Genomic DNA, 12,874 nt, shown 5'->3' with positions numbered 1-12,874 from the left:
CTCGTTTAGCCTTTTTATCCAAGTGTTTAGGGCGAGCGCTCTTTAATATACCATAGACACGACTCACAGGAGATTGATTCTGTCTCCTTACCATCTGTCCCACCCATTTTACAGTCGCTCACTACCACGAATTCTCGGCAGGAGATTAGCAGACAGGGATGGCAAGAGTACGAACAGAACTACCACCAACACATGGTCCTTAGGTTGGCCAAAAGAAACAAAGCCCCATATCTATTGATTTGCTTCTCCATGGAAGGTTGCCTGATTTCGGTCCAGTTGTAGGTCTGGCTTGAGCCAACTTGCTTGCCCCTGTAGGCCGGTATTACGTATTAGAAGAACTGTTTTCATTTAACTCTTTAAATCTCCCTACAGCAATGCTTCCCAGACTGTGTCTGTGAAGATGCTTACAATAACACCTATGCCTGTGTGAGGACCATGTCAACACAGTGGAATTTACAGTATTGTGAGTTTGACGACCAGGAGGTAAGAAGGTCCCCACTTCCCCCACCCCCTTGTGTCTCGTGCCAGTGCTTTGTTGGCTGGACTTGGTAGCAAAAGAGCAAGTCCAAGGATGTTCCCTGGGGAAGATAGGTTTCTTATCTGTACTTCCATTCAGGCTTCCTTCAGTGAAGAACATGGAATCCACGAGGCCATACTGCGCCTCTCTAACTGTGATCTTTCCGGATGGGATTCTCTCCACGCCTACCACCAGCCAAACACCCTTTAAATGCACAGTCCACTTTTTCAGATTGTTGCATGCCTGGTCTGTTTGCTTCTCTGATAGTTTGGGGTCAGAGTAAGACACCTCGACTTCTGTGGAGCTGTAAGGAGTTTGGGACATTTCCTAGAAGGCTTACTGGCAGCCAGCTTGTTCAGAAACTTCTGTCCCCCCAACAGCACAGTCCAGAGCTGCTCATTTAAATAGATGAGCAGTGGGAGGCAGGACCAGGAGTTTCCATCCTCATAAGAAGGTGGCTTTTAGGGGCACCTGGGTAGCTCAGTCAGTTAAGTGTCTGACTTTGGTCAGGTCCTGACCTCGCAGTTTGTGGATTTGAATCCCGCCCGCCTCAGGCTCTGTGCTGAGAGCCGGGGCCTGCCTCAGATTCTGTGTCTCCCTCTCACTCTGCCTGTCTCTCTTTCAAAATAAAAACATTTAAAAAAAAAAAAAAAAAAGCAAGGTGGTTTTTAGCCAGCACAGATCAGTGTGGGTCATCTGAGGATCTCCTGCACTGCAGTCCCTTGTGCTTTCACACTCTATCTGCCTGTGCTCACCTGCCTCATCTGGCAACCCACATCTTGCCACGGGGAGCTGAGGCTCATTGTGTTTCTCAGAAATGGACTTGCTCACCATTTGTAGCTCCCAAGCACTTTGAAAGAAGCTCTGTTGCCTATTGTCCAAAGCCCATTCTTGTTTCTCCTTCCCCCATGATGTTTACCTGTCATCTTCCTAGCCTATCACTTAACTCCACTTAGGAGAACACAGTACAGAGTGGGGGGGATGGTGATATTAGATAGAGCTAATGTTAGAAACAACAGGGTTAGATCCTTCCCCACTTGGGAAGCCATCCAACACTACTTTTAAAACAGGAAACTTTAGCATCTGTACAGCACGAGTGACTGTACTTTCAGACCTGTTCTCATTTGAATCTTAACAGTTCTAAGGCAGAAACCTTCAAATGTCAACTCTCACTTCTATAACAATATTACTGTTAAGTCTAGTTTCTGAGACTCGCTCTTTGAGGGTCCTCCCTTCTGTTCTTTTATTACATAAGGTCATAAATGTCCCCTGCTGCCTCTGCTTGAAGCCCCAGGGTGTGCCAAAGGCTCCTCTCCAGCATGGGCCACAGACATGAAGCATTTTAACATAGTCTCATGTATACCCATGGGCTCTTTTAGGATCTTGAGACCAGAAAATGTTCTCCTGGGCGCTGCTCTTCCCTTCCCACTTAGAAATAATTCACACGAGGGGCACCTGGGTGGGTCGGTCAGTTAAGGGTCCAACTTCAGCTCAGGTCATGATCTCACTGTTTGAGAGCTCACTTTTCAGTGAGTTCAGGCCCCCTCATCGGGCTCTGTGCTCACAGCTCGGAGCCTGGAGCCTGCTTCAGATTCTGTATGTTCCTCTCTCTCTGCCCCTCCCCCGCTTATGCCCGCTCTCTCTCTCTGAAAAGTAAACATTTTTTTAAAAACTCACATGAGGAATATTTCAAATATAATGCTTGCTCTTCTCTTTCCTCCGTCTTCATTCTTGTAGGTGTTTGTGGAAGTCTACAACCTGACTGCAGACCCAGACCAAATCACGAACATTGCTAAAAGTATAGACCCAGAGCTTTTGGGGAAAATGAACTACCGGCTAATGATGTTACAGTCCTGTTCTGGACCAACCTGTCGCACTCCAGGTGTTTTTGACCCGGGGTAAGTTCCCATTTTCTTCGATGGCTTTGTCAAGCTGTCGGTGGGTGGCAGTCGTGTGTGCTTGAAGGCAGAGGAAGCCTGAGGGGTCCTTTTGGCTTTGAGCTAAGCTGTGTTTCTTGTTCTTCTGCTTTGTAGTAGGAGTACTGTGTGTTAGTGCGTTTGCCTGTTGTGCTGGGGAAATGAGCCCTTTGAAACTTCTGCTCTGTGGTGCCAGTAGCTGCTTTAGCTGGAGGCCTAGCCCCGCTCCCTGCCACATGGGGCTCTTCTTCCTCCCCTTCCTCCTGTGACTCTTTTCATGGTACCCACTTGATTGCACTGGTGACAGATGGAGTTTCTTTAAAGTGAGCTGACCACCTGCTACCTGTCTCCCTAGCACCTCCAAGAGGTTATGCCTTCATTTCATTTCTCAGAAACCCTGATTAGAGGAACTTGAATGCTTGCCAGTAAACTTAGTAGGCTGAACACACAAAATAAATTAGAAGGTACAGACTTCAAATGTTTAAATATGTAAGCCCACTGTAGTATATGAAGGCAGAAAAGGTTATCACCTACTAAGCGGGCTCTGTCCCTCCCACTCATTCCTCTGGAACAGTTACCCTTCCCCAGTGATGTGGGGTCTCAGCACACCATGCATTTCAGCTGCATGTAGCAAGAAACCTGTCATTTTGGGTTTAAGATTATGAAATTTAAAGTTGAATTTTCACCAGGAAAGGATTATTTTAGTTCTTACATTGATTGTAGGAGAAATGGGAGATTGATGTCCTAAGCTGATGGAAAGGAGTAATTTGAGTAGTAACTTAATTATTTAGCCAGCCTTCTGTGAAATATTTTCAGTACACATTAGAGAGTAATATATGTGAATGAGTAGAGACACTGGATAATAGACTTTTGATGAAAGAAATGTAATACTTTTGCTTCTAAATACGGTATACATACTTCTAAATTCTAAATCCATGTCGGTCAGGAGCTCTTCTGCAAGATAGTGAAATGCATCCTCACTTACACCAGTTCCTTGAAGCAGGAAGGAAGTTCAGTCTCTAAAGTAAAAGGCACAAGACTTTTAGTTGACACATGCTGATTTTGCAGTTTCCAACAACTGTGCTCAGAATGTTTTATCAAATCAAATTAGATGTCTAGGGGCACCTGGCTGGCTTAGGAGGTAGAGCATGTAACTCTTCATCTTGGGGTCGTGAGTTCAAGCCCCATGTTGGGTATAGAGATTACTGGAAAAAAAAAAAAGTAAAATCTTGGTAAAAAATAACCTCAGATGTTTATAGCAGTCTCTGGATGACTTATGAACTTAGATGATGGATTTAATCTTTTAATGTTTATTTTTGAGAGCGAGCACAAGTGGGAGGTGGGCAAAGAGAGAGGGAGACACAGGATCTGAAGCAGGCTCCTGGCTCTCAGCTGTCAGCACAGAGCCCCACATGGGGCTCCAACCCACGAACCATGAGATCATGACCTGAGCCGAACTCAGATGCTTAACCGACTGAACCACCCAGGTGTCCCATCCTCTATTTAAATCTTGAATGGAGAGTCAGGACTTAACACCTCTTGAAGTACGGTGTTTGGCCAAACAGTCCCTGACCGTGCTGCTTCCAGAGCGTGGACCTGCTGTGCTGGCAGCCGGTTGGCCAATATGGCAGATCCCTTCAGTCTTCTTCAGTCTTCTGAGCATCAGCCCTTAAGTGTTAGGACTTAACCATAGAATTTCCATACAGTCTTTAGAGCCCAGAGGTAAATGTGTCCAAGGGTCACCCTGTTAGGACTGATGAGCAAGATCTGACTCCCAGGCAGGCTTTGTTTTGTAACTATAATTTAATTGTCTTGTTCACATTCTAAGAAGCTTATAACCAAGACTCTAGATGCTGGCTTTACTAATGTCAGCCCCAGCTATTTAAACTTTTTAAATTCCTTATCAATAGCGTATTCCTTCCCACCAAACATTTAGGCTTATACACTCTCTGAAAATGGAGGTCAGCAGACTACGTCCTCAGGCCCAATCCAGCCACCACCCTTTGCAAATAGCCACATTCATTTACATACAGCAACAGAGTTGAGACATAGTTAGGACAGAGACTGTATGGCCTGCCCTTGTTCTAAAATAATGCTAAGTAAGAATGAGTTTATCCCTAAAGATTGCAGGTAAAAGGAAAATACAACATTATTTCTAGCCTGCCTGTGTAAAATGTCTTTGCAAACTACCCTCTTTAGTTTTACCACCCAGGGGAAAGTAAATGCTGACTGGTAACGTGACACTGGGCCAACTGATATTATGTGCCAGACATATTACGTGAATTGAATTCCCTTACAATTTTATTGGTAGCTAGAGAGGTTAACGACTTACCTGAGTTCATAATGAGCCGGACGGAAACGTCTGTCTGAGGTGCACACCTGTGCTCTTGCCTGCTGGTCTGTGTGAACTGTAAGAGAAGGAAGGGCTCTGAAGCTGCTGGTCAGGCTCTGACAGGGGCTAGCCTCTGCCATCAGTTACTTTACACCTTAGGGAGTCCTCCTCCCCCTCAAAAACCAGCTCAAATCTTGTCTCCTCCTAATGCCTCTCAAGATTATTTTACATCATTTTGTGCTTGCTTGCTTGTGATGGGAATGCTCTTAATTAGTAAGTTCTTCTGTTTTGTACTACAGACTTTGCCACGAGATTCCTGAGGACTTAATTGTTCCTTTTATTTTCCTTCCTGCCATCCTTTCCACCGAACATTCTGAATGAGGAACATGGCAGCTAACTGGAGTTGATGTAACATCCTTTTTCTTTTTTTCCTTCTCAGATACAGGTTTGACCCTCGTCTCATGTTCAACAATCATGGCAGTGTCAGGACTCGAAGGTTTTCAAAACATCCTCTGTAGCGACCTCTGCAGTTGGGTCCCAGCACACCTCTGTCTGATGAAGTGATTGTAGTAGGTTTCTGTAGCTAGTCCTCAAGACCACGCCTTGAAGAGTTTCTGGACTGGCTCTAAGTCCTGTTTGAAAAAGCAACCCAATCAGCTGACTTCCTTGTGCAATGTGTTAAACTGTGAACTCCGCCCACACATCAGGAATGGCTGTCCCTTCATTCACCTAATAACGAATGCTCCTGAGGTCTTTGTCCTCACCCACACCCTTTCTGTCCTGGGGTCACAGTTCTTGATTATTCCCCATGTGGTCATAGTCTGAATTACTTGCTTGGGGGCAGAGGGGTGGTTTACAGCTTAACCACTTCACTATCAAAAATACCAACATCACATGGCTTGAAGAATAACCCTCAGAGCTGAATCATCAGAGCAAGAACAAGTACCGCCATTTTCAGATTAGTAGAAATACAGTGTGTATAATACCCATCACAATGTGATAAGGTCACAAGTTCAAAACCTGTCAGCCAAGCACGGTTCGTGTTGTTTTGGTTTTGTTGTTGTTGTTTTTTATGCATTCTGGGCTGATGCTACACTTAAATAGAACAGTTTTTGGTACAGGCTAATAATTCGAGGTAGTTCTAAAAGTGAAAGCCGTGGACTTCCTGGTGGCTGCTAACCACATGGAGTACCAGTCAACAGAGGTATCAAGGGAATGTTTCTTCTCCTGATAATTACTCCTCTGAGATCCCAAAAACAAAATGGCTTAGGTATCCTATCCTAATATTTCTCAGTAGAGGAAAAGAACTTCCAAGGGTTGGTGAAGGTTGCATTTTCTGAGGGCCTTCTATAGACGGGGCTCTTGGGTGGACAGGTTGAAGGGCTATTGTTGGGATTTAGTAAGTGCCTGTCTAGCAGGGAGCCTGGGTTTCAATTTTGACTCTCTGCATTTTGTGGACATTGTGTTCATTTGTTACAGTTTTTACAAAGTTCCAACTGCTTTACCCTACCTTGTTCCCTTTTAGAGAAGTTCTTCTGGAGGGTTTGGAGTCTTGCATAATTTGAGCCGCATTCACTGTTCCCCCTGGCAAAGCCAGACCTTGTTGAGGTTTCCTGTATAGAACACCTACATTTGTATGTTTCTGGGCTCAAAGACCAATCCCATTTCTACTGTTTTCTTCACAAGAAAGTTATCTGTGGTGGGACAGCAGGGGGAGGAGGAAGAGCTGTGGTTTATAACCTGTTCAACTCAGGCATTAGTGATTTTAGCTTTATGTAAGGTCTTAGGTTGAGCTTTAAGCACTTTGTAAGACATGGCCGTAAACAACTTCTCTATCAACTCTAGAGAGCCATGTTGGGTTAATAGCCATTGGGTTTATTCCTTTACCTCATGCAATCCCAGTAACTGTGGTGGTATTTAGAGGTGAAAGAGGCAAGTGAAAGAACACCTCTGCTGTGAATGTTTTAGGGAAAGAAATTCTAAATATTTTGTAACTAAAAGCAAACTACACTGTTAAATATGGGTATTAGCTTTATTCTACACTTTGATTCTTAACATTAATCAGTCAACTTCTACCTTAATGAAAGTTGACCATAGTTATTCCCGAATAAAAAGACACCAATACTTACCAGGTCTTCTATTGTGATGTCCTGTTATTCAATTTTAGGTTGCTGGTTCCTGAGAGCAGGTAAAGTTGTAAGAGCAACACAAGTCAGCTGCCCATAGTGTCCCTGCCACACTGTTCTTACATTCAGCGATTTCTGTTTGGGTGGGGGGATCGGGTGCCCTCCCTGTGTACCTCTCCTATATGTGGTACACTTCCCACTAACCTTGGAGTGGCCTATAATTTCACTTTCTCTTAGACTGGCTTCATTCTGGATCTATGCTAAAATCTTTTGTGAAGAGGCCTCAGTTTATATAGCCTAGCAGACAACAAAATGCACTGAACTTTTCAGAATGTATATGTACAAGGAACCCACTGCAAGAGGTTTGGCTTGTTTCTCTCTTAATTGTATGAATTTGAATTTTGATTATTTTCTCTTTTAAAGAAGGCCAGGTCTGGACTGGTTGGTACCCTTCAGAGTAGAAAACTAACCCTTAGGAGGGATCCAAGGCCATAGGAATGAATATTCTGCCTTACAAAATTTCCTATTACAGAGGTCTCCCTCAAATACAAAGTGGGGAACCCCTTATTGAGTATCTCTGAATTTGACCAGTGGTACTGTTACAAAGTACGTTTTTAATTCACGATACTAAGGTTTTTGTACAAAATCGTAACAGTAGCCATGGAAGTCATAGCCTCATCTGTGAGAAACATTGTTAAATTTATTTTTAGCATCTAAATTAAATATTAGTGCTTTAAAGCACTAAAGAAGGATTTCTCCAGGGTCCTTATTAAGAGGAAGCAAAGGGTACTTCTGATCCACCAGTGACCCAGGTGGGAATATTTGGGTTTTCTACTTACACCACCACTTGGGTCCCACACTGAGTGTTGTGAATTCCTGCGTTTGCATCTTCTGTTCCCAGAAGTTATTCTGCCGTGGCTTTGTGTCATCTCAAGTCACCTGACTTAGAAAGTGCCCTTCCAAAGACCCTGTTCACTGCTGCACTTTTCAATGAATTAAAATTTATTTCTGTTCTAGTGGGAAATGTGTCCTTTGTTTTAGTCCACAAGTAATTTTGACAAGATTTTTTTTTTGTCATGCTGGTTAATGTCATCACTCACCTACGACTGGAGAATGAGCCGTTTCCTCTCTAGGTGCTGTAGTCTCTACCTCGAAAGCTCTTTTACATGTGATCTGCTGACCAATACCCCTGAACGAGCACCCCTAAATGAAAAAAATAAGTGTGCATTTAGGGCTTTGCAGGAAAAAAAAAAAATCTTGGCAGGCTTTAAATTAGATAAAACTAAGCTTAATTTCCAGGGTGCTTTCCCGTGATGTCCAGTCATGTGATCCACTGCCCTAAACAAAGAAGGATTTTTTTTTTTTTACATTTATTTTTGACAGAGACAGAGCACTCGTCGGGGAGGGACAGAGAGAGGGAGAGACAGAATCCAAAGCAAGCTGCAGGCTCCAGCCTCTGAGCGATCAGCACAGAGCCCCACGAGGGTCTCGAACTCACAAACCATGAGATCATGACCTGAGCCAAGTCAGATGCTTAATTGTGCCACCCAGGTGCCCCATTAAGGACTTTATACAGGTGTTGACAAACATTCACTTAAAGGGAGGTCTCTGTCACAACTACTTACCACTGCTGTAACACAAAAAAGGAACTACTCAATACTTCAATGTATGAGTGACTCTGTTCTGAGAAAATTTTACTTACCAAAACCAGCCAGGATTTGCCAACCCCAGACCTCGTAGGTTGCCTCGTATCTTACAAATCATAAAAACCTGGGGCACCTGGGTGGCTCAGTTGGTAGAGCATCTGACTCGATTTCAGCTCAGGTCATGATCTCACGGTTCGTGACATCAAGCCCCGTGTTGAGCTCTATGCTGACAGCACAGAGCCTATTTGGTGTTCTCTCTCTGCCCCTCCCCCATTTGTGCATGTGCTTTCAAACATTTTTTAAAAATTATGAAAACCAAGTAGAAAAGATGTCAGAGGACATCCAGTAAACTTGCCAGATCACTATTCAGAAAGTAATTTGAAGGGCGCCTGGCTGGTTCAGTTGACGGAGTATGCAACTCTTGATCTCAGGGTTGTATGAGCCCCATGTTGGATGTAGCGATTACTAAAAATCTTAAAAAAAAAATGTCCAAATAAAAGTGTATTTCTATATGCTTTCCTAATGCTTGGCTAAATTATAAAAACGTAATTTGTATCAAAAGGTGAGGCCAACAAAAAAACATTTATTTGTACAAAGTAAGGCTAAGTACAGACTATACCAGATCATTTTTCTACCTTATCTCACCTCCCAAGGAGACTATCCTGCCCTGTAGAACCAAACTCCCTACAGAATTAACCTTTGTTTCATTTTCTTCCTCCATTAGCAATGGGCTTGAAAGGCTGGTCACGGGTGTACCTTTAAGTCAGCTGTGGGAACAGCAGACTCAGAGAACCCGAAGGCCCCAAGCTAAGGCCCCTACAGAAGGGCTAGGAATCCCACAGAAGAGCTTTAGATGTGGGACATGGGTGCCTGCTTCTGGGCTAGCATAGAGCACATAAGCATTCTAACACTTCATCTTTCAGAGGAAACTTCCATGACCACCTTCTGCCCAGGAGAACCGAGGTCCACAAATATGCCCATAACCTGCAGGTCTGACTGATGCTGACAGAATAGAGAGATACAAAGGATGCTTATAATTAGTACTTATTGTAATAAAGCACATCTGCAGAGTAAGTTTTTTTCCTTCAGCTGAATTTATCCAAGGTCACATAGCTAATTAAAGAATCAGGATTTCAAAGAAGTTCTGGCTTCAAAGCCAACTTGGCTGTCTCTGATCTAAGAAGGATTTTTCCCTCCTCCATTTTACATCTGAGTGCCTACTCGCTGCCTGGTAGTGAGCTTGGTTATGAAGTGGAATTATTCTATTCCTGAATATTCTATGTCCTGTCTATTCTAGGACAGTATATAGATTGGCAAAGGTAAATACATAGTAAATGTAGTAGATTAATTTCATAAAGCTAGTATAAGGTTAAAAGGCAAAGGTAGTGTAAAAAAAAAAATAGTACAATTAAGGGATGCACCAAAACGTGACCTCAAAAACATTAAAAAGTTGGGGGGGGGGGCAAAAATGTGTTCAACCTATCAATTTAAAATAGACTGGTATAAGTTCTTTATAAGCCTCATGGTAACCACAAGGCAAAAACCAAAAGTATGTACACATCCCACTACAGAAAGTCATCAAACCACCAAGGAAGAAAGCAAAAAGAAACAGCTATAAAACAGCCAGAAAATAATTAACAAATGATAATAAAATTTAAAAAGATTTTAATAGCAGTAAGTACATACCTACCAATAACTACTTTAAATATGAACTAAATTCTCCATTCACAAGACACAGAACAGCTAAGTGGATTTAAAGAACAAGACGGGTACTTGGGTGGCTCAGTTAACATGACTTTGGCTCAGGTCATGACCTCACAGATCGTGGGTTTGAGCCCCGTTTCAGGCTCTGGGCTGCCAGAGCCTGGAGCCTCCTTCAGATTCTGTCTCCCTGTCCAACCCTCTTCCACTTGTGCTCTCTCAAATATAAACATTTAAACAATTAAAAATAAAACACAAGACCCATCTACATGCTGCCTACAAGGGACTCACTTCAGCTGTAAGGATACAGACAGACAAAGTGAATGGATGAAAAAAGATGCTCCATACAAACACAACCAAAAGTGCCCGGTTTTGGGCTCCGTGCTGAGCATGGCACCTGCTTGGGATTCTCTCTCCCTCTCCCTCCCTCTCTCTCTCTCTCCCCAACTCCCCTACCCAAACTCTAAAAAAGCAGGGGCAGCTATATGCGTACTTTGTTTCCAAGTCTATTTTGTCTAATGAAATAGGGCATTACATAATGATAAAAGGGTCAAACCAACAAGAGGATGTGTTTCTAAACATTTCTACAACATTTATGCACCCAACATAGAAGCATCTAAATACATAAAGCAAGTAACAGACTGCAAAAAAGAGGAAACTTGTCCCTGATACCTGTATTTACAGGGAAACGAGTTTCAGACTAAGACGAGGAGGTGTCGCTACTGTGCAGGTGGTTTCTTAATCCCATCCCACAGCATGGCTTTTGGAAAAGAAGTCAAAACGGAGCTCCTCTCTTCACACCTCACGTAGCTATTGCAGAATGGCTGTGGTAAGCCAGCAGCCAAGATGGTTCCTAATGACCTTGTGTAGTATCTTTCCACAACGCATTGTGTAGTATCTTTCCACAACGCATTGGGGTTGGCCCACGTGACCAGCAGGATGGGAGATGGGACGTATGTGACACTGTGTGACTTCAGGACCTGGATCATAAAAGACGTGACCACTTCCCCTTGCCCTCCAGTGGTTCTGGAGGAAGCCTGCTGCCACATCATGAAGGCACCCAAGCAGTCCTATAGTTAGGTCTGTGTGGAGAGGATCTAAAGCCTCCTGCAAACGCCCAGCCCCAGCTTGCTAGCCAGCCATGTGAGGGAGCCATCTCAGAAGCCTGTCCTCCAGCCCCAGTCAAGACCCACCACTGACCTTGGTGGCAGTCGTCTGAAGTGTGATCTGAAGAGACGCCCAAGCAAGAACCATCCAGCTAAGCTGCTCCCAAACTCCTGACGCAGAGAAACCAGGTAACATAATAAGTGTTGAATGTTGTTTTAAGCTGAGTTTGAAGTAATCTGTTGTGCAGCAATGTATGACTAATATAAGGACCAAAAAAGCTGGTTATCAAGACAGAAACTGAGGCAAGCCTTTTGCCAAAACCTATTCAAAACCTATTCAGCCCAGGCCCGGCGAAAGCTGTCTAGTGGTAGAGGTTCACCTTGTCTCCACAGCGGGAAAAAGTCTTACGTGTGTCACATACAAGAAGAACATAAACCAACACTGGCTCCCAGCTATCGTTCCAAAACCAAGTAGAAGTTTCTCTGTTGGAATGGTCGCTTAAATGTTCTCTCATGTTGTCAAAGACTTTAATGGATGCTCTTGGCTGGCGGGCTCCAGTCACAAATCCAATCCTCCCTCCAGCAGGTGTCTGGAACCTCCAGAAGCTGGCGTGGGGGAGAGAGCCCTGCACGGGGGCAGAGCGGCTCTCTCAGCTACAGCAGCAAGCCCACATTCCGATTTGATGCGGGAAGTGCCTGTTGTCAAAACCAGATCGGCACTCACCACTGCCTTGCTCATCCCAATGCTAGCAAAGTAGCTCAGAAGCAAAATGCATTCTGTTCCTGCTGAAGTCTCTGAGAGAGCGGCTCCTTCGCGTATTTTTCTTCCCCTGTCCCCCCATCTCCTAGCACCTCCCAGATTAGGTGAGCCGTAACTTCACTGGGCCTGAGATCAACATGACAGCCTGGATTCCTTTAAAAAACTTTGTCACCTATCCGGGTAGCCTTCAGCCTTTGGCTACGCCTTTATGGATGCTCCCAGGGAAAATGAAGCCTGGGGTGTCAAGTCTGGTCCCCTATGCAGCACAGGAGAACAAAATCTGGGGGCCCCAGTCATCCCGCCCTGTTATTCCTGTAGTGCTGCCGGAGGCCCTAGCTAAGTTCAGCCAAGGGTGAACATTGCAGTTCTGCCTGCATACGAACACCTGCCTGTCTCAAAGCTGCCCAAGTGGCTGTTTCCAGACAAGACTATGAAATGTTGAGTCTTCCAAATGTTGTGCCCTGCAGCTGGGAGAGCTACAAAAAGTAAGCTGAAGATATGGTCCAGCCCCCAAGGAGAGCTGTATGGAAGGGGCGGGTGGAAGAGCATTCGCATGTTTGACCACGCTGACCAGAAAGAAGGAGAGGCCCCAGAGTGCACCTGCATGTGGCTCTCTGGTCAGAGTGTCTCAGCATCACTCGCCCCATGGTGATGGTGACAGGTATGCCTCGTCTTAGCTACTCTGAGCATTGTTACTCTAACTTGTCAGGGAAGAAAGACAACATTCTGCCACTGTATTTACGGGGAGGGCAAGGGGAAGTCAGTGAATG

General features: G+C 44.4%; 1 protein-coding gene and 1 long non-coding RNA gene across 3 annotated transcripts in view; one reads left to right on the top strand and one right to left on the bottom strand.

Moving 5' to 3' along the window:
- GNS (glucosamine (N-acetyl)-6-sulfatase) overlaps positions 1–7,915 on the top strand; it is a 55,898-nt gene extending 47,983 nt beyond the window's left edge. Inside the window, exons 12-14 of the mRNA XM_015079505.3 lie at positions 373–483; positions 2,255–2,415; positions 5,205–7,915. Coding sequence (XP_014934991.2) covers positions 373–483; positions 2,255–2,415; positions 5,205–5,283 — 351 coding nt within the window. The 3' untranslated portion in view covers positions 5,284–7,915. The remainder of the gene's footprint in view (positions 1–372; positions 484–2,254; positions 2,416–5,204) is intronic.
- LOC113602840 (uncharacterized) lies at positions 2,413–12,399 on the bottom strand. Of its 2 annotated transcripts, none has more exons than XR_008300307.1 (3): positions 11,439–12,399; positions 4,766–8,094; positions 2,413–3,638 (listed from the first exon to the last, which is right to left on the bottom strand). It is a non-coding gene; the product is annotated as an uncharacterized LOC113602840 (long non-coding RNA). The 2 variants fall into 2 exon arrangements; XR_003424370.2 differs by having other exon boundaries at positions 2,413–3,452.
- Between the last annotated feature and the right edge of the window lie 475 nt (positions 12,400–12,874).

The sequence above is a fragment of the Acinonyx jubatus genome, chromosome B4 (genome assembly GCF_027475565.1).
Source record: "Acinonyx jubatus isolate Ajub_Pintada_27869175 chromosome B4, VMU_Ajub_asm_v1.0, whole genome shotgun sequence".
Classification (NCBI taxonomy): Eukaryota; Metazoa; Chordata; class Mammalia; order Carnivora; family Felidae; genus Acinonyx; species Acinonyx jubatus.
Note: the sequence above shows the minus strand (reverse complement) of the source record. Positions and strands in the feature narration are given on the sequence as shown.